Source organism: Puma concolor, chromosome C1, assembly GCF_028749965.1.
Source record: "Puma concolor isolate L17-30 chromosome C1, mPumCon1.1.hap2, whole genome shotgun sequence".
Taxonomy (NCBI): domain Eukaryota; kingdom Metazoa; phylum Chordata; class Mammalia; order Carnivora; family Felidae; genus Puma; species Puma concolor.
The window spans coordinates 204,310,689-204,336,208 of NC_141674.1; the positions used below are offsets into that span (position 1 = coordinate 204,310,689).

At 44.4% G+C, this 25,520-nt stretch overlaps 1 protein-coding gene across 2 annotated transcripts in view; it reads left to right on the forward strand.

Annotated features, from left to right (window-relative positions):
* Positions 1-25,520, forward strand: part of CYP27A1 (cytochrome P450 family 27 subfamily A member 1) — a 33,763-nt gene continuing 8,243 nt past the window's right edge. The window contains exon 1 of one of the 2 annotated variants that reach the window (XM_025924503.2): positions 1-592. In XM_025924503.2, coding sequence (XP_025780288.2) covers positions 329-592 — 264 coding nt within the window. In that variant the 5' untranslated portion in view covers positions 1-328. Of the gene's footprint in view, positions 593-12,237; positions 12,554-25,520 lie in introns of those variants that run through there. The other variant, XM_025924511.2, reaches the window with a different exon arrangement.

The following is a 25,520-nucleotide window of genomic DNA, read 5'->3' on the forward strand; positions in this document are numbered from 1 at the left end:
AGCAAGGTGGGGAGTCGCGCGGCATTGGCGGCCACGGTCGGGGCTTGGGCGGTCTCCGTATATCCCCCGGGACAGCCTCCGCGGCGGCGTGGGCCGGCCCCTCCCCCGGGCCTCAGGCTCACGGCTGGAGGAGGTGGCTTCTGTGCGTCGGTTAGGTCCTGTTGGAGAGACTCAGGACCGCGAGGGAAAGTGAGCGGTAAGGGGCCTGGCCAGCCTGCGCCCGGCCTACCCGGCGGCTGGCGCCTTGACCCCGCCCCCTTGGGATTGATCTCTGAGCGGGTTCCAGGCGCTCTTCACTCGCGGTCCAAAGACGCGGGCGGCGCGGGCCATGGATCGCGTGGCTGCGTTGAGGGGCGCGAGGCTGCGGTGGGCGCTGCTGGGGACGCGGGTGGCCCTCCCTGGCCTTTGCCCGCACGGGGCCAGAGCCAAGGCCGCGATCCCCGCCGCCGTCTCGGCCACCGCCGAAACTCCTGGAAACGGGCCTGGCGACCGGAGGCTGCGGACCCTGGAGGAGATTCCGGGGCCGGGGCAGCTGCGCAGTTTCTTCCAGCTGTTAGTGCAAGGCTACGTTCTGCACTTACACAAGCTCCAGGTAACCGAGCGGGGGCGGGGCGGGGGAGAGGGTGGGGGCTCGCGACTGGGGGGTGGGGGTGAGCACAAGGATAAAGAAGCTGGAGATGGGGACACGTTGGACCAAAAGTGAAGGACACGAGAATTTAGCTCAGGACCGACTGGAGCTATGGTCATAGACTGGAAATCTGTAGGGATTATGTGCGAAGGGTAGACAGAACCCTGTGAACCGAAATGAATCGGTCCCGGAGTGGTATGAATCAGGAGGGCACCAGGGAGGAGGGGACTTGGGAGACCAGGTTTGGAATGAACAGGGGTAGGGGTGCCTGGGTGGCTCAGAGAGTTAAGCACCTGACTTCAGCTCAGGTCATGACCCCTGGGTTCGTGGGTGTGAATCCCTTGCTGGGCTCTGTACTGACAGCTGGGAGCCTGGAGACTGCTTTGGATTCAGTGTCTCCCTCTCTCTCTGCCCCTCCCTTGCTTGCACTCTGCCTCTCTCTCTCTCTTAAAAATAAACATTAAATTTTTTTTTTTTTAAATAAAATGAACAGGGGTTGAGAGAGGAGAGAACTGTCTTGGTAACATTACTTGGCAATGTAAGGGTATAAGCTGCCAGATGTGGCACAACGACTGTTTACTTGTGTGGTGATGTTGGCGACCACAGACTTCTTCCAAAGGAAATGGATTCTGGAGGATTATGGTCGTCAAGCAATTCGCAGGATAGATTTTTCCACAGAGAGAAAAATGTCACTTCTCGAGTGAAAGCAAAATCATAGACATTAAGGAAAAGGAACATTTGTTTAAATTAAGGAATCCAGTAAGAAGAGTTTATTCAGTGAAATGCACATGGAGGCAGATAACCCACTCTGGATGGACAGAGATGGGAAAACCCGATGTTGGCTAAGTTGGAAGAGTTTTAGGAAATGAACTGAAGAGATTCACCTCAGATCTGTCTTCCTAATGACTATGAAAAAATATAAACATGTCCACTCTGCTCCAGGCACGTTTCCAAGTGCTGGGATTCATTGAGAGGTGACCAGTGCCCTCAGTGCTGAGCTGGAAGCTTATACCCTAGGGTTTATATGCTCCTTTGGGGGAAGAGGGAGAGAGGGAAGTGAACAGATCAATAAACAGCTAATTTGAGGCAGAGAACTTGAGTGCCCTGAGAGGAGAAGCCTGCCCAGGGTTGGGGATTGGGTGGCACCTTTGATTCATTTATTTGCTCTCTAGGCACATGTGTGGTCATCAGTGATTGGCAGGAAGAGTGGGCAGGCCTTTGGCCGGGCTGGTGAACGGGCTGGTTACCATGTCCCTGTGCTGGGCAGTAGTCAGAAACTCAGAAGAGCTCTGGGCACTGGGGATAGGACAGGTCTTTGAGGAGGGCCATGAAGGTCAGACAAAGGGCCCTGGTTCCTCCGAGGGGCCATGGTGGGCTCTTGAGCAGGCACCGGGTGAAGATGGCCTCTAGGGGGCACTGTCGAGGTTATGGTGTGTGCAGTAGGATGGATTAGACAGGATTGGTAGAGAGGGTCTCTGGGGACAAAGGATCGGGTGTGGCAGTATCTGAGGCACCCTCCAGACAAAGCTGGACAGGGAGTTGAGGATGAGGGTGAAAATGGCTATGAGGGCTTGAAGTGCTTGAAGTGCTTAGCTCTTGTTTCTTAGATTTGGTGGGCAGGTCACAAGACACATAGAGCTGGTTAAAAACATCATTCCTTCTGGGCTGAGCTTTAAGATACCAAGTAAGCTGAGAAACCAGAGTTCTGTAAACTTTTCCTGCTTGATTTAACCTCTAGAAATAGGAGAGGCCCAGTGAATGCCCCAAGGGTGGCGACTAAGGATTCCTCCTCATTTCATAGGGAGAGTTTACTGGAAGGTTTTGCTGAGGATTATCTCTAGAGCAGTAACTACCAAAGAAATTCTAGACCACCCTAGGAGGTGGAGGAGGAAGAGAAGAAAGCCAGGAATGTGTAGCCTTTTATTATTATTTCTTTTTTTTAGTGTTTATTTTTGAGAGAGAGAGAGAGAGTGGGAGAGACACAGAATCCGAAGGGAGGATTCTCCCAGGGCTCTAACTCACAAACTGGGAGATCATGACCTGAGCCGGAAGTAGGATGCTTAACTGACTAAGCCATCCAGGCGCCCCAGGAATGTGTAGCCTTTTAAAGGAGCAGCCAGGGCTAGGATTTTGGAGAGTCCCCTGGCTCCTGCCCTGTATCCCAGAGATCTGGAGTCACATGAACCTTCCCAGGGCACTGGTGGAAATTATACTAGCCCTTCCCACTACATGTGACTGGTGTGAGTTAATAAAGAGTGAAAGCCTGCGCATCTATAAAACCCTGTTAATACCCCTATTGAGAAGGAGGATACATTTCAGTGACCTACTTTGTATCATTTCAGATTTGTTTGGTTGCCTCTCACAGTGGCTTAAACGATAAAGTAGCTTTATTGGTTCATATAACCAAAAAGTCTAATAGTTGGATGCCCTACAGCTATATAGCCTGGTCTAGAGATTGATGAGATCATCAAAGCTATAGTTTTGCTTTTCTGCAGTTCTCTTGGCTCTGCTGCCTTGCAAAAGTTAGTTGACTGGCCTGGGTTAATTGCCTGTCTCTGAACCCATCATAGTGGCCATTGACATACTCTAATTAGCTTAGACACATGTAGGCTCACCTCTAAAGCTGGGGTTGGGGTCCCTCCCACCTCAACCAGGTGAGTGCTGCACAAAGCAGAGCAGTTGAAGTTGATATAAAGGCAGCTGACCATAATATCCCCTCGGCACCCTCGACTGTCGGGTCGAAACTGCATATCACACACAAAAATAATAAAGTCAGCTCAGGAGAGCATTGTAGGACTTAAGGGAGTGGAGTAGGGACTGGGACATGTGAAAATCGTTCTAGTCCATAAATGCAGTTCCCTTCTCTTTCTTAAAGAAAATAATATCAAGAGTGCTAGAAAAATGAAATGTAAACGTATGTTAAATTTGTATGTAAACTTATGTTAAGTTGATGTCTTTCAAAGATGGGGAACCAGAGACTGGTGAGATCAGTCATCTATTCTGTAGCTCTTATTGCAGACTGCCTTCATGTGCCCCACTTTGCCTTGTGCCCATAATTGCCATTTCATGTGTCATGTTTCTCTCTCTCTCTCTTTTTATTTATTTATTTTTGAGATAGAGAGAGTGAGCGGAGTAGGGGCAGAGAGGAAAGGAGAGAGAGAATCGCAAGCAGGCTCCACACTATCAGCCCAGAACCTGACATGAGGTTCAAACTCATGAAGTGTGGGATCATGACCTGAGCTGAAATCAAGAGTCAGATGCTTAACTGACTGAGCAACTCAGGTGCCCCTCTCTTTTTTTATAGTTACAATTTTTTTCTTTTCTTTTTTTAAAAAGTTTATTTATTTTAATTAATTTAGAGAGCATGAGCAGCAGAGGGGCAGAGAGAGAGGGAGAGAGAGAATCCCAGGCAGGCTCCACACTGTCAACTCGGAGTCCAGTGAGGGGCTCTAATCCATGAACTGTGAGATCATGACCTGAGCTGAGATCAGGAGTCAGACACTTAACCGACTGAGCCACCCAGGTACCCCTCTTGTGGTAACTCTTAAGATCTCTCTTAGAGACTCTTAAATACAGAGGACAAACTGAGGGTTGCTGAAGGAGGGGGTGGAGGGTGGATTAAATGGGGGATGGGAATTAAGGTGAGTATTTTTCAGGATGAGCACTGGGTGTCATATGTAAGAGACGAATGACTGGATTCTACTCCTGAAGCCCAAACGACACTGTATGTTAACTAAATTGAAAATAAATTAATAATAAAAAAAAAGAAAGTGAAAAGACAGTCCATAGAATGGGAGGAAATATTTGCAAATCATATATCTGATAAAGAACTTGGGTCCAGAATACATAAGAACTTATACAGTTCAATAATAAAATAACTAACTCAATTTTTTAAATGAAAGCAGTATTGGAATAGGCATTTCTCCAAAGAAGGTATATAAATGGCTTAAAAGCACATGGAAAAAGGATCTATATCATTAGCCACTAGAGGGATGCAAATAATAAGCGGAAGAGGGGTGCCTGGGTGGCTCAGTCGAGCATCCAACTTCAGCTCAGGTCATGATCTTGCTACTACCAATGCAGAACCCACTTCGGATCCTCTCTCTCTCCCATTCTCTCTGCCCCTCCCCCACCCTCAAAAATAAATTTTAAAAACATAAAAAAGAGATCTACTCTCTTAGGAACTTTTAAATATACAATAGTGTACTAATAGTTATAGCCACCATGCTGAACATTACATCCCTGGGACTCACTTATTTTCTGTCTGCACTTTTTGTCTTTTGACCCCCTTCACCCATTTTCCCTACTCCCACCCGCCTCCTCTGGCAACCACCGATCTGTTCTCTATATCTATGAGTTCGGTTTGGGTTTGTTTTGTTTTTAGATTTCACATGGAAGAGAAGGATCAGTCAAAATTTGTCTTTCTCTGATTTATTTCACTTAACATAGTGCCCTCAGGGTCAATCCATGTTGTCCTAAGTGGCAAGATTTCCTTCTTTTGTGTGGCTGAATAATGTTCCGCTGCATATATACCACAATTTCTTTTTTCTTAATTAAAAAATTTTTTAATGTTTATTTTTGAGAGAGAGACAGACAGACAGCCTGAGAGAGAGAGGGGGGCAGAGAGAGAGGGAGACACAAAATCCAAAGCAGGCTCCAGGCTCTGAGCTGTCAGTACAGAGCCCGATGTGGGGCTCGAACCCACGAACCCATGACCTGAGCCGAAGTCCGACACTTAACCCACTGAGCCACCCAGGGGCCCCTATAGTACATTTTATCAATTCATTCATCAGTGGACACTTAGGTTGATTCCAGGTCTTGGCTATTGTAAATAATGCTGCAGCGAACTTGGGGGTGCTTATATCTTTTTGAGTTAGTGTTTTTGTTTTCTTTAAATAAATACCCACAGTAGAATTGCTGGATCATAGGGTAGTTTTGTTTTTGTTTGTTTTGCATAAACAAACAAATTTTTGTTTGTTTTATTTTTTAAAAAATATTTTTATTTATTTTTGAGAGAGAGAGAGGAGAGAGAGAGAGAGCAAGCAGGGGAGGGCAGGGAGAGGAAGACACAGAATCGGAAGCAGGCTCCAGGCTCTGAGCTGTCAGCACAGAGCCAAACGTGGGGCTCGAACTCGTGAACCGTGAGATCATGACCTGGGCCAAAGTCAGATGTTCAATCGACTGAGCCACCCAGCTGCCCCAAGAGTAGTTTTATTTGTAATTTTTTGAGGAACCTCCACACTGTTTCCCACGGTGGCTGCACCAGTTTGCATTCCCACTGAGAGTGCACAAAGGTTCCCTTTTCTCCACATCCTCACCAACACTTGTTGTTTCTTATTCTTTTGATGTCCATCTTAACAGGTATGAGGTGATATCTCATTGTGGTTTTGATTTGCATTTCCCTGATGATTTTTGATGTTGGGCATCTTTTCACGTACCTGTTGGCCACTTGTATGTTTTCTGTGGAAAAATATCTATATGGATTTTCTGCCCATTTTTTAGTCAGATTGTTTTCATGGATATTTTCTATTGCCTTTTTAGTTTCTATTTATTTCCACCCTGATCTTTGTTATTTTCTCCTTTCTATTAACTTTGGGGTTAGTTTGTTATTCCTTTCCTAGTTTCTTGAGGTGTAAAGTTAGGTTGCTTACCTGAGATCTTTCTTGTTTCATAATGTAGGCATTTATCACTCCGAACTTCTCTCTTAGAATTACTTTTGCTGCACTCCATAAATTATGGCTTTTACCACTCTTCCCCCCCCCCCGCCCCCGCCCTTTCCCTGAAGCCTGCAATCCCGCTCTCCACTGATATCAGCATCAAAGGCCAGATGACCTGGGACCTTCTGAACGTGGCAGGCTTTGTTCTGCCCAATGCAGAAGACATATCGTTTCCAGCTCTGGCAGCTCCGGCACCAGGTCAGCCTCCCTGCTTGGCTGTGGCTTGGCTGGCAGCATGAACAGCCCCATGGCGACTGTGGGAAGGGATGGTGTCTGGGCGCCCCCTCCTGCTTGGTGTTTTTTCAGCTCAGTCTTATGCATGTACCGCTGCTGCGTCAGTGTCCCTAAAGCATGTTTGGTTCCCCTGCTCAGGAATCTCCACAGGACCTGGGGAATCAGCATTGAACTCCTCACAGGGATGTTCAAGGCCCCAGCCTCCTTTTCCCAGGCACCCCTTCTCCCTTTCCGTTTTGATATGTTGTATTTTCCGTTTTCATTTGTCTTTAGATATTTTTTTGATTTTCTCTTCTGATCTCTTCTTTGACCCACGATTATTCAGTAGCATGTTGTTTAATCTCCACATATTTATGAATTTTCCAGGTTTTTCTTTTTTTGTAATTGATTTCTAGTTTCATACCACTGTGGTGAGAAAAGATCCTCCATACGATTTTACTCTTCTTAAATTTGTTAAGACTTGTTTTGTGGCCTATCATGTGATCTAGCCTGGAGAATGTTTCATGTTCACTTGAGAAGAATGTGTATCCTGCTGCATTTGGATGGAATGTTCTGTATATATCTCTTAAGTCCATCCGGTCTATTGTGTCACTTAAGGCCAATATTTCCTTATTGATTTTCTGTCTCGGTGGTCTGTCCATTGATGAAAGTGGGGTATCAATTTCCACTACTGTTACTGTATTGCTCCCTGGTTCTCCCTTTAGATCTGTTAATATTTGCTTTATATATTTAGATGGCACATGTTTCATGCCATCACCTGTTTATATGGCTTAGAGGCTGGGCTGGTAAGTCCTGAGGGCTGGGCCTGTGTCTTTCCCACCTCCGTGCCCTCCAGTGTCAGATACAGTCCTTGGTACAGGGAAGGTTCTTAGTAATGTTTGATTGATAAATAAATAAATAAATAAATAAATAAATAAATAAATAAATGTCATGTACCAGCCAAAGGGCTGTGAGTGGTACCAAGCAGTGGTTCCATCAGGTGGTAAACTTTGTGAGACTCTCCTTAGCTCTTTGGTCTGGGTTGTTTGACATAAGATCGAGTGAAAAGACAGTAAGGGCGGTGTGCAGACTGAGTAAGCCTCACCATTCAGGTCTCAACTTTTCGAGTTCAGAAACTATATTTTATCAGCAAATTGAACATGGGCAGACTATTAGGGACTGACCAACATTGGCCAAACCCACAGAAACAAATTGTGGACTGGAGTGCCCACGGTTTATTTACTGAAGAAGTCAGCCCTCTCGGGAATCATAATACTCCATCACATAGAAACCCCCTATTCTAATGATCTATTGCTGCATAACAAGCTATCCCAAAATATAATGGCTTAAAACAACATTTTGGTACACTCATGATTTTGTGGGTCAGGAATTTGGGCAGTGCACATCAGAAGTGACTTATCTCAGCTTCCCAAGGGAGCAGGGCTTCAGTTTGAATGGCTGGATATGGCTGGGATGGCTCGAGTGGGGCCATGTTTCTGTTCAGAAGCTAAATTTGTTTCCATGGCTTCCTCAGTGTTTCCCCATGTCACATCTCCTGGGACTGGAATTTCCAAGATGGCTTCTTCAGTTGCATGTTTGGTGCCTGGCCTGGTTTGACCAGATCAGCTAAGCATCTCTCTCTCTTTCCATGTGGCTAGTTTGGGCTTCCTTACACCATGGTGGTCTCTGGATGATCAGACTTCTTGTGGGGCCCTGGCTTTCCCCAAAGTGAATGTTCCAAGGGAAAGAAAGTGGGAGTTGCCAGTTTCTTAAGGCCTGGGCCTGAAACCTGGAGCAGCATCATTTCTACTGTATTCTACCCATCAGAGCAGGTACAGAGCCCACCTAGATTCTAGAGGAGAAGATGTAGACCTCACCTCTGAATGGGAAGGATGTCAAAGAATCTGTGGCCGTTTTTAATCCACTGCCCGCTCTTCCTAGGATCCAGGTACCTAGGGAGAAAAAGTAGTACCTACATTAGTGGACTGCTTAGTATGCAGAGACCCCAGAACTAAAGGAGTGGAATTGTACGGAAGGAAATTTCATCTAGGCCTTGGAGAAACCTGGTTGAATGTGCTTCTCTGGTGCCTGTCCATTAGATTAAGTATCTCTCTCTTGAAAGATAAATGCTGCCAAATTCTCGCTGTTTGACTTCCCTCTTCTGGGTTTTGTAACGACCCCTCCCATTCTGTTAACACATTCTTTCTTCAGTTTGGCTAATGCCATTGATTGGATGGATTTTCTGTCCCAGTACTCATGTTACCATCCAGCCCTTCGGAGATTGTCCTCTAGTTACCTTTTTTTGGCTTTCAGTCTCATCTGGAAGACATTATGGTAGTCCTTGAGACTATGGCAAAATTGGATGTACTGCCTTTAAGCCTCAGGGTTGGGAACTGAAACCGGGTATTAAGGTCAAAAGTGTGAATCATACCACCTTAGCAACTGCACTGTTAGAATTTTTATCTTACAGATAAAATTCTGTGGTCAAAGAGAGTACCGAATATTCAAAGTAGCAGGATTTCTGATTGGGAAAGATTAGAATGACTTACATGTCCCGTTAAGGTTCTAATTGATTATAGTGTCTTCATCTGGTGGAATTTATGCAACCACCAAAAAGAACAGGGACAGCTCTATGGGTATTAATGTAATTGCTTGCTAAGAGATGGGAAGAAAGTGAGACCCAAAATGGTATTATATGCCATCATCTGTGGATGAAGGGGGAATGTGAGATATACATGCATATATGTGTTTAGTAGGTGCATGAAATATCTCTGGGAGGACACACAAGGAATCGGCAATAATGATTGCCTCTGTGTGATGGTTTCTTGGCGTCTGAAGATGAGAGTTAGGAGGAAGTCTTATCTTTTATTGCAGGACTGCTCTGGACCTCCACCAGGTTTTCTCTGGCATCACCCTGCCCAGGCACAGTTTACCAACTTTTGGGTCCTTTTGTTTACTTTTTCACTGTTTTGAATTTTAACAGTGTGCATGTGTGTATTACCTATTAAATTTTTTTTAAAAACCACGAGAGCCAAAGAATGGAAAGCAGGAGATAAATGCAAGGCTGACCAAGTGCTTCCTGGTCTCACATGATATTTTGAGGTCTTCCAATGGCCTTTTCTCTTGTACCCTTGTTTGGTTCTGGGTCCTTGCTTTCGATTTCCACCTGTCTGCCTACATCTTCTTTCTAGTTCTGTGTCACCTGCTGATCGTGCAGTCCTTGTTCTTTGAACGCCCTCATTGTTTCACCTGAGACTCGTCCAGTTTGTGGGCAGAGTGCCCTCAACATACTGCGGTTTTCCTCTGGGTGTGTGAGGGGTGTAAGTGGGGGGTGAGCAGTGTATCTATTTCCCTGACGGCCTCTCTGAGGGTGTCCCAGGCAATGCTTTTTCATGGATCACCCTGTATCCTCAGCCCGTTGTTTCTCTACGAGTGCAAAATCAGAGGGAAATTCTTACTGTCCTATGGTCTGGTACATGTCTTAGTAACTTATGACAGTTCTGTCTTCTTGCATAAAACAAGACATTTTTATGATGATTGAAGTAAGGGCTACACACATGCACAACATTTTTTTTGCGGCTTTGTTTGTAAAATCAAAAATTCAGAAACCTGTTAAATACCCATAAGCAGGATAAATAAATTGTGATATAGTCATACAATGGAACAATATACAACAGTCATAATAAATGCACAAGCTCTTAATGTATCAATAAAGAACTCAAAAACAAGGTTGAAGGACACCTGGGTGGCTCAGTCGGTTAAGTGTCTGATTCTTAATCTCAGCTCAGGTCTTGGTCTCAGGATCGTGAGTTCGAGCCCCGCCTTGGGCTCTGCACTGGGCATGAAGCCTACTTAAAAAATAAACAAAAAACCAAAAGTCCCAAAACAGCAAGGTTGAGTATAGAATGATAGGTACAGTAGAATACTATTTCTGTAAATTAAAAACCACACAAAAATACTATAGGCTATCACTGGACACCTATATATACAATAAAATTATATAAACGTTGACAGAAAGGATACATTTCCGATTCAGGATAGTGGTTGTCCTGGGGAGGGAGGGCAAAGGGAAGGACAAGAAGGGAACTTGGAAATATTTTCCTTTTGGAAAAAGATTTGAAGCAAATATGACAAATATTAACAGTTCTCTTCATTTGAGTGCGTGGGTGCATGTGCATTTATAATGTTATTTTCTTTAACTCTCCACATTAAAATATTCATAATAACAAATAAAGTAATCCTGCTCATCCTAAGTCCAAATAGTGCCCCTGGGCTGGTCTGATCTTGGAGGAGATCATTCAAGGCAAGGTTGAGAGCTAGGAGAACCTGGGAATGCTGTTAATTATTTAGCACCTTCTGTCTCCCGGAAATGTGAATTCCACTTGTGTGAGGGGGTTGGGGCTAAATTCTCCATGAGGCTTTGACAGCACTGAGACATGACGGTCCCAGCGGGGTTCCTCTTCACCTTTGACCCTGAGTGGGCCTTCTTTCTGACCATCTGCCAGTGTAGGCAAAGGAGTGGCCCGTGCCTAGAGTTACCTCTCTCCCTCTGTTTATCCAACTGATGGCCTGCCAACTTTTAGGGGCAGGTTTAGTGACACTGGCAAAACAGTACGTGAGGTTTGTGAGTTTACTTTTGTCCTTGGCGCTATTTACTTGCTGTTTGAGTGTTTGTTGTGTTTTTTGTTTGTTTTGTTTTTTGTTTTTAGTTTTTGCCGTGCTGAGAGCCTCCCTAAGGAGTCTACCAGTCACTAAACTAAACAGGCCACTAAGTAGGAAAATAGAACCTTGCAATGCGGTATCACTTTTTTCCAGGGGAGATTTTAGTGTTTTGTTTTGTTTTTTTCTTATAACAGCTTTTTTGAGATATAATCGCATGCCATAGAATCCACCCTGATGAACCACTAAACGGCTTTTAGTATATTCGCAGACTTGTGCAACCATTACCACATCAATTTTCAAATGTTTTCGTTGCCCCGGAAGGAAACCTCGTGCTCTTTAGCACCACCGGGGCCTCATTCCCTCATCAGCCCCTGGCAGCCACTAATCTATCCTCTTCCTCTGTGGATTTGCCTGTTCTGGATACTTCCTATAAATGGGCTCATTGAATACATGCTCTACTGTGAAAAGCTTCCTCCAGTTAGCATGACGTCTTCACGGTTCATCCATGTTGTAGCACGTGAGCATCAGTACTTTGTTCCTTTTTATGGCTAATATTCCACGGTGGGGATATGCCACAATGTGTTCCTCTACTCCTCGGTTGAGGGAGGTTTGTGTAGTTTCTGCTTTTCGGCTCAGTGTTGCTTTCGAGTTTTCAAGGTGCCCACAGCTGTCAAAGGTAAGCATAGCGGACATGAGTTAGAGTGGTGAAAACAGGTTTTATTCAGTAGTGGCTGTCAGGAGGGGAAGGAGATAAACTCCATTCTGGTGTGGGCAGGGGTGACTATGTCTTTTAAAAGAGGGAGAGAGTGGGGAGCAGGATGGCAGGCCCTTGAGCGGAGTCAGGGAAATGAAAAATTACAAAAGGCAGGAAGGGGGGCAGCTGGTCCATGTGAAACTCATATGGTTAGTTAACTGGTGCTTCTCAGCAGGACTTCTATACTTCCTCAGAGACTGGACAGGGACCTTATCTTTAGGTGTCAGCCAGAACAAACAGGAAGTTCTTTAGAGTGCAAGCAGGGGAGGGACAGAGAGAGAGGGAGACACAGAATCCGAGCAGGCTTCAAGCTCTGGGCTGTCAGTACAGAGCCCGATGCAGGGCTGGAACTCACAAACTGTGAGATCGTGACCTGAGCCAAAAGCAGACGCTTCACCGACTGAGCCACTCAGGCACCCCTCACGGCGGCACTTTAAGGGGCCTTTGTCCTCGGAATGAAGGTCATCCTATGGAGGCTACTCTGAGCTGTTAGAAACTATGTCCATGAGTTCAAGTCTTTCTAGGCCCCAGCCGAGGCCCAGTTAAGAAGAGGACTGGGAAGAGCCTGAGCAGGATCTGGTAAGGAGAGAATCTCTATCACAACCTTTTAAACATCTGAAAGCTATGGCACTTTGCAACAACAAAAAACGAGTCTGTTTACCACATATTGCATAGAATTTCAGTTTTCCATCCCCCACCCCTGAGCCTGTCTGCACACCCCAGGTTACCAGCCTTTGCCTTGAGGTGGGTTAGTACGTTTTAGGCATTATATCTGTGAATTAGTAATTGCCATTATGGCCTGCCTTGGGTTATTCACCTTAACATGTGTGTAGCCACAGGGCGCCTCTTTGAGATCAACTACTAATAGAATTCTCTTATTTGACTGATGAGGAAATGTCAAGCAAGAAAAGGCAAAGCCAAGGCTGGACTGATTTAATCAGCAAAGATACAACAAGCCACTGTTAGATTTAGACATTTTATTGCTAAATAGTGACAGGAAGAGTAAGGCAAAGGTGCCGGCTCCCCAGGAACCTTGTCCCGCACATTCAAAAAGACGACACTGAAACTTTTCCCACCAGATGAGTGCAGCGTGAGTTATGGGGTATCCCGTTGCTGAGGCGTTCCTTCTAGACTGCAGCCAAAGGGTTTTATGTTCTGCAGCTCTTGTCTGAGTGGGGGTGGGCAGAAACCCCACACTTCATCGGAACCTGGGAGGTGATGAGAAATTGTTTCATGACAACCTCCCTAGTGAGATAGGGAGATGAGTGGGTGCGGGCCTTATTGCAACTCCTCACAGAACGTTCTTCCATGTCCCAGGAAGATGGCAAAGTGTTCTGCCAAAACTTATAAGCTATGGCTCAAGTCTCTGTGTGCATAGATACGTACTGGGCTGCTCCACCGTTCAACCCCGACCCTTCACATATCCCAGAATTTGCAGGGATGTAAATACCCCATCAGATAAATATTCCAGTTCTACTGACAGGAGCGCCTACCAAATCTGTCTTTGGCAGTATTGGATGAGAGTCACCACAACCGTGACTCCCTGTAGGTTGATTAGGCCTGTTTGGAGTATATACTGCAGCCAGGCGCCCCATCCAAGGGCAACCGGAGTTGCAACCACGCACACCCCACTTCAGCCAGCCCCGCGGAAGTGCCGGGCATTACGGTTGCCTATTACCACCCGTGCTGAAGGGTTTGGAGCAGCCTGTGACAAATGAACAAGAGGCCAACAGTAACAGGATGAAGCTAAAGAGACCAGATCAGTGTCCAGAAGGTTAATCTTGTCCTGTTATCTTTATTGGAGGCTGACCATTTCTGAAATCACTGGCCCTTGGGAGGTTTCTAAGAGTTTTTAGATTGAGATTCTATTTGGCCAGCAGTCAAGTTGAGGGCAGTGGTGGTCTGAGTTAACTTGGCCACATGTCAGTTAGATGCCACCTTGTCTGTAGATAGGGGCTGAGAGAGAGAGAGAGAGAGAGAGAGAGAGAGATTAATAGTCCCTCCCTGCACCTCCAACTTCCCGGGGATGACCCCTTATCTCCCACAAGCCAGAGGTATTCCTCTCCCCACAGCCATGTGTACAATGTGACAACCTCCTAGCAGTCCCTTCACTTTTTTGTCCCAATCCTCCTGTGTGTCCTAACCCTCACATGAGCCCTGCTCTCTCCTGAGGTGCCTCAGTGATTTCTTCCTTGTATACCTCCTACCATTCTAGAACATCTCCCATCCCCACATCGGGGCCATCTTGGGAGCTGAAACCTCATATTCGTGGCCATTACCGTCCATATCTATTACTGCCCAAGAGCGGCAAGCAGAAGTGATGGCGAAAGAAGCACCAGGTTAGGATAGCTTACTCCATGACTCTTCTCGCTACTTGCAAAGTAGCTGTTAGTTTTCCAAGGGGGTAGGTGTGGGAAGAAAAATGGGGGAATGAGAAGAGTTAATTATGCGGCTCGGGTCTCTTACAGCCTATCTCGGGCCTCTTCCTGGCTCTCCAATCTCACAATGAAGAATTCTGTTGAAATGGCAGATACCCTCCTGGTGAATTGTCACATAGATATTCCAAACTGACTTTCTTAGGTGTGTCATCCACTGGGAGCTGAGGCTGGGTTATCCAGTTATCTTTTTCAGTTTCTCCTTTAAGAGTCCACTCCACGTTTCAGTGGCACTGGCTTCCTGGGGATGATACGAGGCATGGAAGGTTCAGTGAATGTTCCACGCAGCTGCCACTGCTGGGTCCTTTTTACTTCAAGTGGGAACCATTGTTTGAATGGATGCCCTTGGGAAACCAAATGTATAGCACTGTCCATCGAAGGGTCTTTGAATAGTGTGCCCCTCGTGCTGTGGAGATGGAGACGGTAGTGTCATACATTGAAGAGGTGTCTGCTACAATCGATGTCCGATGGTACCCTCAAGAGGATGGTAGGGGACCTGTACTGTCTGTTTGGTAGGACAGGCCAGGTCCAGTACCCCTCACTATGAGCCCCCAAATTTCTTTTACCACTGGAACGTCTAGCTGGCGGTCTGGGCATATTTGCCACCTTCTTTGGCTTCACATACTGCGGTCACTGTGCCTTGTTTGGGGGCTCCCGTGGATGGAGTACCATGCCCTGTGCAGCAGTCTGTCTGGATGGCTACGGTCCTTACATTTGTATCACAGGTCTCCTCAGCTTGCTGATTTCACCCATGTTGATCCAAGGAAACCTTTGCCACGGGCATCCCTCCGGGTCATGAACAGAGGGTATGGGTCTTGTGTGATCTGCTGCCATGATGATCATTGCCAAAGAGGCTGAGACTTGTTCATCCAGGCCTTCCACTGCCAGGCATCAGCCCACTTGCTCATGAGTCAGTGAAAATGTAACAGGGTGTATTTGGGGAGGTCTTTTCCAGAGCAAGTAGCACAGCTCACAACAGCGAGCGTTCTCCTTTCCATGCATAGTTTTAGACAATTTTCTTTGGGGGGTATATGGCAGCATCACCCCAGGACACCCCATGGCCCCCAACTGAGCTGATCTATCCATGAACCAGGCCCAGGCATTGTCAGTAACTTCAGTGAAGGTAAGCCCCCAAGAAATCTGAGGTGTTGGCATAGACCCTGCATCTGAGTCAACACATCTAGAGGGCGACTAACCACTTAATGGCTGGTGTGCTATTTTCTGGATGTACTGCAGCCACATAATCAGGGATGCTTGTCAGGCAGTACCCACTTGATGTTCTTGTTTCCCACGGGACATCAGGTAGAACAGCACTTTGCCGTGTCCGTCTCAGTGTGCATTAGCGCTCAATATCAAGCCAGTAATTGTCTCTCAGTTGGGGTATTCTGGGTGGTGAGGTCAGGCAAGTGCCATGTCCAAAACCCTAAGGAACCATTGCCTAGTGGCCACATAATTTTACCACTGGTCTCAGTCTGTGTAATGTCAGTCACTGACACGTGTAGCTCACATGTCTCATGAGGGCTGACTGGCCGCAGTGGAAGAGCAGTTTGTACTGTTGGATTGTCTATCTATCTACCGATCTATCGATCTATCTATCTTAGTAATCTCTACGCCCAAAGTTGCACCTCTTCCAACTGAACCAGCCAGACACCCCTGGATTGTTTCCTTAAGTATGTTTGTCTGTACTAGTTCTTTGATCAAGACAGTGATCTTCCTTTCCACCCCTTCCCTTTCCTTGGAATCCCATACTACTTTACTGATACCGCATGACTGAACCCAGAGAACAAGGTGGACTCCTGGTGGTCCACTCAACCCACTACCGCTGCTCTAATCATGGTGTTTCCCCACCGAAAACATCCCTTACAGTTTAGAGAAATATTACATGTATTTAACACATTTATTCCCACAATACATTCAGTATATCTTTGACGAACTGATGACCAGGGAGTATTTTATCTGTAGCCACAGCCACCTGTCTAATGGAAACAGTTTTCCTTTCCTTAGTAATACAGACAGGTAAGGAACAACCACGGAATGTTTTTAAACATTTTATGGGACCCTCTCCCTTTTTTCTCGAAAAACCAACACAACTTGGGGCACCTGGATGGTTCAGTCGGTTAAGCATCCAACTTTGGCTCCGGTCATGATCTCAAATTCTGTGTCTCCCTCTCTCTCTGCCCCTCCCCTGCTTGTGCACGCTCTCTCTCAAAAATAAATAAACATTTAAAAATAATAAAATAAAATATAAAGTAAAATAAAATAAAATAAAATAAAAACCAACACAACTCATCAGGGCTCTCGGGGACCATGGTCAAGGACTCCTGTCCCCTTGTCACTAAATACATCAACCAGGCTTGTTACTGCCTACCAGGATCCTATTGCACACTTTGCTAGTTGGCCCGTGGGGTCTCACGGTCTTTTTCCTAAAAGGATGCCATGACCTTATCAGCTTTGGTGAAGAGAGTTAAAAAACCCCATGTAGTCAATCTGTCAGGAGCACTGGGGTGACACCCTTGATAGTATGGTTCCTTCTGTAGGTGCAACTTTCATATCAGGAATATACTGCTTTTTAGGTGGTAAAAGACAGCAGTTTTTTCTTTGACTGCCAGGGGGATTACACCCTGTCACCTACCAACGTTGTTTCCAAAACTACTTGGCAAGCTGACTCTGAATCTTACTCATCACTCCTACTGGGACCTTCAACTTGCCAACCAACAAGACATGGTTATACAATGAAAAGTTTGGACCTCAGAGGAATTTTCCTAACAGTCTAGGAACGCTGTCAGTGAAACAGTTTGAAACCCATCATACATTTTGTATGTAGGAGGAGTTGGCTCATGGGTCTCTCACTCAGAATCACAGAATCACTTTCCCTTTTGTTTTGTCTTTGCTGTCCCACACTTTACAGAAACACAGACCAAAGGGTTTCACACAGGCACTTCAGGAGGTGGGTAGTGGCTGGAAGGTCAGGGATTCCAGGGGGCAGGGGACAAGGGGCGGCATGGGGGTGCGGGGCACCTCCACTGGAAAGACAGCTTTGCATTTACTTTCAATTTTCAGTGGCCATTTACTGACAGAGTGGATATAGGACTGTGGGAAGACCGCTGCTCCTCGGCCCTGCCTGCCTTACCTCTCCTACCCTGCTTGGTCCATGCCATCCGCTGGTGGGAGGACCCTTCTCTGCCCCCCAACACACACTTAGGTCAGAGCACGTGCTACTAGATCATGGGTTCTACTTTATCTCTGAACCTCACCATGTGGTCCCAGTTCTCTAAAAGGCCATTATAACTTTACCAGCACCATATTGGGAACCAAAAGTATCAAGTTCACATGTTAGACAAGGCAAAGCCAAGACATAACAGATTTTTCTGGAAAAGATACAGCGGGCCACATTTAGATTTAGACAGTTTATTACTTACATAGAGAGGGACAGGGTGCCTGGGTGGCTCAGTTGGATAAACGTTGGACTTCAGCTCGGGTCATGATCTCATGGTTTGTGAGTTCAAGCCCCGTGTTGGGCTCTGTGCTGACAGCTCAGAGCCTGGAGCCCGCTTTGGATTCTGTGTCTCTGTCTCTCTCTGTCCTCCACCCTCACACTCTGTCTCTCTCTCTCTAAAATAAACATTAAAAAAAAGAGAGAGAGACAGTGAAAAGAAGAATCAGCCAAAAGTGCCAGCTCGCCGAGATCCCTGTCCCACACATGCAAAAGGACAGCCCCGAAACAAAAGGGGCCGGATGATTGCAGTGTGAGTTGTGGGATATGTTGAGGTGCCCCTTCTAGACTGCAGCTAGGTGGTTTTATATTCTGCAGCTCTTTTCTGAGGGGGATAGGGCAGAAAGCACACACCTCATCTAAACCCAGAGGAGAATCTGTTGGTCTCCTGACAGCCTCCTAGGGGACACAGGGAGTCAAGTGCTAGGTAGCTTTGTGGTGGCTCCTTGTAGGATTTCTGTCCTCTCGTGTCCTGGGGTGGGTGGTGTCACAGGGCATTGAACTCTGAAGACTCAGAGAAGACTGGGTTCAAGCCTCCGTGTATATGAGTACAAGCAGAGTCTCACAGTCAGGAGGGTGCCATGGTGGAGCTATCCCCCAACAAAGTGACAAAGCCCATTAGTGTTGGGGCTGGAACTAGAACAAAATCTCCTGCCAAGCAGTCCCTGACCCTTCAACTGATACTGCCAGCTGTGGATGAGATAAAAACACATGACAATGAACAGGCACTTTTTTCCTGCAAAAATTTCTCTTGTTTTTTTGGAAAAATCACATAAATATGAGTTATGTGCTAATAGTTTTTGACTACGTACCACCTGTAAGAGAAAATGTCATTTCAGTGTGGCTGAAGTAATTTGCAGAATATTAAACATTATTCTGCATATATAAATATGTGTTTGTTGTAGAGAAATCAGAAAGTATACAGACACAAAAAGAAGAAAATCCAAATCTCCCATAATTCCCAAACCCTGCACATATCACAGTGCCTTGTACACATAGGTGCTTCATAAACATTTGTGAAACAAGTACATAAATACACACATAATCTTAGTGGTAAGTAAGCATTATCCTTGTTTGCTAATCCTTGGTGAATAGGTTTCTACATTTTCCTCCATGTGTCATCAGTATATGTATGTATGTATACGTATATATATGCATATATATGTGTGTATATATATATTTTTTTAATGAAACTATACCATATATTCTTTTGTAGCTGCCCTTTATTAAAAATAAATGTGCATACCTTTTGGGGTCCCTGGGTGGCTCAGTCAGTTAAGTGTCCGACTCTTGATTTTGGCTCAGGTCATGATCTCACAGTTCATGAGAACCAACTTCTCTCTCTCTCTCTCTCTCTCTCTCAAAAATAAAATAAATAAATAAACTTAAAAAAATAAACAAATGGGGGTGCCCGGGTGGCTCAGTCAGTTAAGCGTCTAACTTCTGTTCAGGTCATGATCTCATGGTTCATGAGTTCGAGCTCCACGTCAGGCTCAGTGCTGACAGCTCAGAACCTGGAGCCTGCTTCAGATTCTGTGTCTCCCTCTCCCTCTGCCCCTCCCCTGCTTGAGCTCTGCCTCTCTGTCTCTCTCAAAAATAAATAAACATTAAACAAAAAACCACTCAAGTATTTGAAAATAAATTAATTAATAAATATGCATACCTTTCTATATCAACAAGTACACCTATAGCAGTTTTAAATGGCTGACTAGTGTTCTTTTGTATGGCTTCACCAGAATTTGCTGAACTTTATTGTTATATATTTAGATTTTTTTATGTGTAAAAGCTTTGATATATCTATCACTAAATATCATGCCCATCTTTAGAATAAACCCCTAAAATGGAATTATTGGGTAAAAGATTTTGTTCTGGGCTTTGACATGTATTGCCTGCCAAATTGCCCTCTAAGAAAGTTGTAAACACAGTAGTTTTGCATAACAGAGGGCATTCTCAGAGACTGCCCCTGTGTTCTTCCCTGAACAGTTAAACAGACCAGCAAATACCCCTCAAAGCTTGATCCCTAGTCCTGGGTTAGGAGTTAACAGTGGAAAGGAAAGGTTGGTCTGGTTCTCTTTCCTCCTTGATCTACAGTTGAGAGAAATTTTGGAACCAAAGAACTGACTCAAGTGGACATTCCTCAGCCTCTTTCCGTTCTTTCTTTTCTGAGGGGCTATTTTTTGTTCACATCAGGTTCTCGCTGAGGCTCTGGAGGTTTTAAATACCAGAAACTTCTAGGCTTTTTTTTTTTTTTTTTTTTTTTTTGGTGGGGGGAGGGAATTCACATAATACAATTCATCATTTTAAAGTGTACCATTCAGGGGCGCCTGGGTGGCGCAGTCGGTTAAGCGTCTGACTTCAGCCAGGTCACGATCTCGCGGTCCGTGAGTTCGAGCCCCGCGTCAGGCTCTGGGCTGATGGCTCAGAGCCTGGAGCCTGTTTCTGATTCTGTGTCTCCCTCTCTCTCTGCCCCTCCCCCGTTCATGCTCTGTCTCTCTCTGTCCCAAAAAAAAAAAAAAAAAAAAAAGTTGATAAAGTGTACCATTCAGTGGCATTTAGTGTATTTTGAATGTTATGAAATCACTAATTCTAATTTCAAAACTTTTTCAATACCCTAGAAAAACACCCTGTCACCAGTTAATCTCTCCTTTTTGCTCTGTCCTGCTGCCCCTCAGTAATTGTTAATCTGCTTTCTGTCTCTATGGATTTGCCTATCCAGATAAATCATATAAAAAGGACCATACAGTATATGACCTTTTGTGTCTGGCTTCTTTGACTTAGCACATGTTTTTAAGGTTCATCCAAGTTATAGGATGTATCATACTTTGTTCCTTTTTATGGATGAATAATATTCCATTTCATGTGTAGACCACAATTTGCTTATCTGTTCATCAATTGATGACATTTGGGTTGTTTGCACCTTTCAGTTATTATGAATAATGCTGCTATAAATATTGGTGTAAAAGTTTCTGTGTGGCATGTTTTCATTTCTCTTGGGCATACACTTAGTAGTGGAATTGCTGAATCATATGGTAATTCAGTGTTTAATTTTTTGGGGACCTGCCAAATGGTTTTCTGTAGCATCTGTACTATTTTTATAATTCCATCAGCAATGTACAAGGGTTTCAGTTTCTCCACATGCTTACCAACAACTTGTTATTTTCTGTTTTTTGGATTAAGGCCATCCTACTGGGTATGAAATGGTATCTTATTGTGGTGTTGATTTGCATTTCCTTGATGACCAATGATGTTGAACATCTTTTCATGTGCTTATTGGCCACTTGTATTCTCCTTTGGAGAAATGTTAAGTCCTTTGACCATTTTAAAACTGAGCTGCCTTCTTGTTGTTGAGTTTTTTAAGACCTCTTATATATTCTGGATATTAAACTCTCATCAGATGTATGATTTGCAAATATTTTCTCCCATTCTATAGATTGTCTTTTCACGTTCTCGGTAATATCCTATGATGTACAAGATTTTAAATTTTTTATGAAGTCTTATTTATTTTTTCTTTTATTGTTCATGCTTTTAGTGTCAAATTTAAGAATCCATTGCCGGGGCGCCTGGGTGGCACAGTCGGTTAAGCGTCCGACTTCAGCCAGGTCACGATCTCGCGGTCCGTGAGTTCGAGCCCCGCGTCAGGCTCTGGGCTGATGGCTCAGAGCCTGGAGCCTGTTTCTGATTCTGTGTCTCCCTCTCTCTCTGCCCCTCCCCCGTTCATGCTCTGTCTCTCTCTGTCCCAAAAATAAATAAACGTTTGAAAAAAAAAAAAAAAGAATCCATTGCCAAATCCAAGGTCATGAAGATTTGCCTCTATGTTTTGTTCTAAGAGTTTTATGGTTTTAGGTCTTGTATTTAGGTTGCTGATCCATTTTGAGTTAATTTTTGTATATGGAGTGAGGTAGGAGTCCAACATAATTCTTTTGCACTTGGTTATCTAGTCGTTCCAGCATCATTTGTTGATGAGACTGTTCTTTCCCCACATTGAATGGTCTTGGCACTCTTTACAAAAATCAATTCACCATAGATGGTGGACTCTCAATTCTTGTCCATTGGCCTAAATATGTATGTATCCTTATGCTACTGCCACAGTGTTTTGATTATTGTAGTTTTGTAGTAAGTTTCAAAATTAGGAAGTATAACTCTTCCAACTTTGTTTTTCTTTTTCAATATTTTTGGCTATTCAGGGCCTTTTGCAGTTCCGTATGAATTTGAGGATTGATTTTTTCCATTTCTGCAGAAAAGGTCATTGGCATTTTGGTGAAGATTGGATTGCATCTGTAGACTACTTTGGGGATTACTGCCATCTTAACAATATTAAGTCTCCATATCCATGAACATGGGCTATCTTTCCATTTATTTAGTTCTTTGGTTTCCTTCAGCAATGTTTTGTAGTTTTCAATGTACAAGTGTTTCACTTCCTTGGCTATATTTATTTTTGAGTATTCTATTCTTTTGGATGCTTGTATTAGTTTTCTCTGGCTGCTGTAACAAAATATGACAGACTGGCTGTCTTAAACAATATAAATTTATTGTCTTTAACTTCTGGAGGCTGGAAGTCTGAGATCAGGGTGCCAGTAGGTTGATTTCTGGTGACAGCTTTCTTCCTGGCTTGTAGACAGCCACCTTTTCCCTGTGTCCTCGCATGGCCTTTTCTTGGTGTGTACTTGCAGAGAGAGAGAGAGAGAATGCTCTCTGATGTCTCTTCTTATGAGGACACTAATCCTATTGGATCAGGGACTCACTCTTATTTAATCTTAATTACTCATTTAGTCTTACTTACTTCCTTAGAGGCCCCATCTCTAAATACAGCCACACTGGGGGACTAGGGCTTCGTATGAATTTTGGGGAAACACAAACATTCAGTCCAAAACAGATCCAATTCTAAATGGGATTATTTTCTTAATTTCCTTTTTGGATTATTTTTCCAGGCTTTTACAACTAATTCCCACTCCTTTGGAGCCACTGTTACTGGTTTCTTGTGAATCTCCTTCTCCGCCTCGCTTCTGTCTGTCACTGTTTTTCTCTCATATTCTTCGTGTTGTCTGCAACTTTTTTCTCCACCTGATTCATTGACATCTGCTAAATATTGTCTAAAATGTGTGTAGTGGTATGCCAAGGCAACATGGGAGGTAGTTAAGAAGTATGGGGGCGCCTGGGTGGCTCAGTCTGTTAAGCGGCTGACTTCAGCTCAGGTCACGATCTCACGGTCCGTGAGTTCGAGCCCCGCGCCAGGCTCTGTGCTGACAGCTCAGAGCCTGGAGCCTGTTTCAGATTCTGTGTCTCCCTCTCTCTCTAGCCCTCCCCCGTTTATGCTCTGTCTCTCTCTGCTTTTCAAAAATGAATAAATGTTAAAAAAAAAAAAAAGAAGACTGCAATTATAAGAAGTATGACATCATTCCTGACCTAGAAGATTTTCAATTTAGTTGAAGAGACAAGACTTAACTAGGGAGCAACTTATAAGCATATGTAATCAAATTCTCAACTGTGTGGCTCATACACTGAGATGTAAACTCTCTAAGGGTAGCTGTTCCTGCTGTGCACACAGCTGTATCCCCAGGCCCTAGATAAGTATAGGAGGAACAGGATATGACTCAATAAATAAATGTTGAGTGAATTCATCACTCCCCCCTTTGGAGTCTCACTTGGTGGAAGCTACCCCTCCCATTCATCCTGGAAGATGATCCCTAGGGGACTCTGTTCTGCAAAGTGGCACTTGGACAGGATCTATCTGAGAACGTTGGGGCTCTCTAACTGGCTCAGGTTACGGCCTAATGGTAGGTTCACAGACATAGTACACTCTTTCAGCAAGTATTATGGTGTCTTTCTAAAATAAGTTCCTACATAAATAGATCCTTGTTCAGTTCCACCGAGTAAACTGAGAAGAGGAATATGAAGGAAGAGGAAAGAAAGCATGGCCTATGCAAAGGGGGAAATGCCTCAGAAACTTCCAAGCTGACAGCCAGGAAGAGGTGCCAGAGGCTTTGGATTCCAGAGAAGAAGCTGGTCCCCAAGTAAATGGTTGTTGATCTAGTCTTCTAAAATATGACTTTTTTTTTTTTTTCTGATTCTAAGATCATGGTAGAAAATCTGGAAAAAAAAAATCACAGTATAAAGAAGAAAGTAACCTATCTATAAACCATGACTCAGAGATTACCAGTATCTGCATTTTAAAAAAATGTTTATCTATCTATCTATCTATCTATTTATTTATTTATTTATTTATTTTGAGAGAGAGAGAGAGAGAGAGAGAGAAAGAGCACAGAGGAAGGACAAAGAAAGAGGGAGAGAGAGAAAATCCCAGACAGGCTCCACACTGTCACTGCAGAGCCCGATGTGGGGCTTGAGCTCAAAAACTGGGGAGATCATGACCTGAGCCAAAACTAAGAGTTGGATGCTTAACTGACTGAGCCATCCAGGCGCCCCACCTCTATTTGCATTTTTATAAAACTGTAACATGTAATTGTATTTGAACTTAACACAAAGAGAAAAAACCCAAACTGTAGATAAGTATTTCTTCAAAATGAGGTATTGTTTCTTAAGAAGAGTCCTCTAAAATTAAAGCATTAAGACTCATATTAAAAGGTTGGGGTTACAAAACAAAACAAAACAACAACAACAACAACAACAACAAGGTTGGGGTTATTGTGGAGGTTTTCGACCTGGGGTGATTTTGCCTCCCTGGGGACATTTTGGCAATGTCTGGAGATGTTTTTGGTTGTTACAGCTTTGAGGGCAGGGAGATGCTAGTGGGTGAAAGCCAAGGATACTGCTAAACATCCTAAAATGCACAGGACAGTCCACCACAACAAAGAATCGTCCAGCCCCAAATGTCAATAGTGCCGTGAGGAACCCTGGTTTATTGCATAGTTACGTTGGTTTTAAATAGTATATATTTTTACTTATTATTTTTTATTAAAAAATTTTAATGTTTGTTTATTTGTTATTTATTTATTTATTTATTTATTTATTTATTTATTTATTTTTTGAGAGAGAGAGAGAGAGCGAGAGAGAGCGCACAGGTGGAGCAGCAGAGAGAGAGGGAGACACAGAATCCGAAGCAGGTACCAGGCTCTGAGCTGTCAGCACACAGGTCTCGAACCCACAAACTATGAAATCATGACCTGAGCCAAAATCTAACGCTTAACTGACTGCGCCACCCAGGTGCCCCAATAGTATGTATTTTTAAAGGGCCTAAGTTTGTTTGTAGTTTGATGGAGCAAGTGGTTGAGAACCATCTAGGTGGTCTGAGTTTGAATTCAGACTCTTCTACTTCCCAGTAAAGTGACCTTGGGCAACCTCTTTGGGCCTAAGTTTCCTCTTTTATGAAATTGTGGTAATGTTACACCCCCCTCATACAGCGGTAGTGAGGACTGAATTTCTAACGTAAGTGTTTGGAATAGCGTCTGTTTTATGCTAAGCTCCGTGGAAATATTTACTATTATCATTATTATTATGTGATTAATATCTTTTTTTAAGTTTATTTTTGAGAGAGAGAGAGAAAGTGTGTGCACAAGTGGGGGAAGGGCAGAGAAAGAGGGAGAGTGAGAATCCCAAGCAGTCTCCGTGCTGTCCGTGCAGAGCCCCGTCACAGGGCTCGATCTCACGAACCATGAGATCA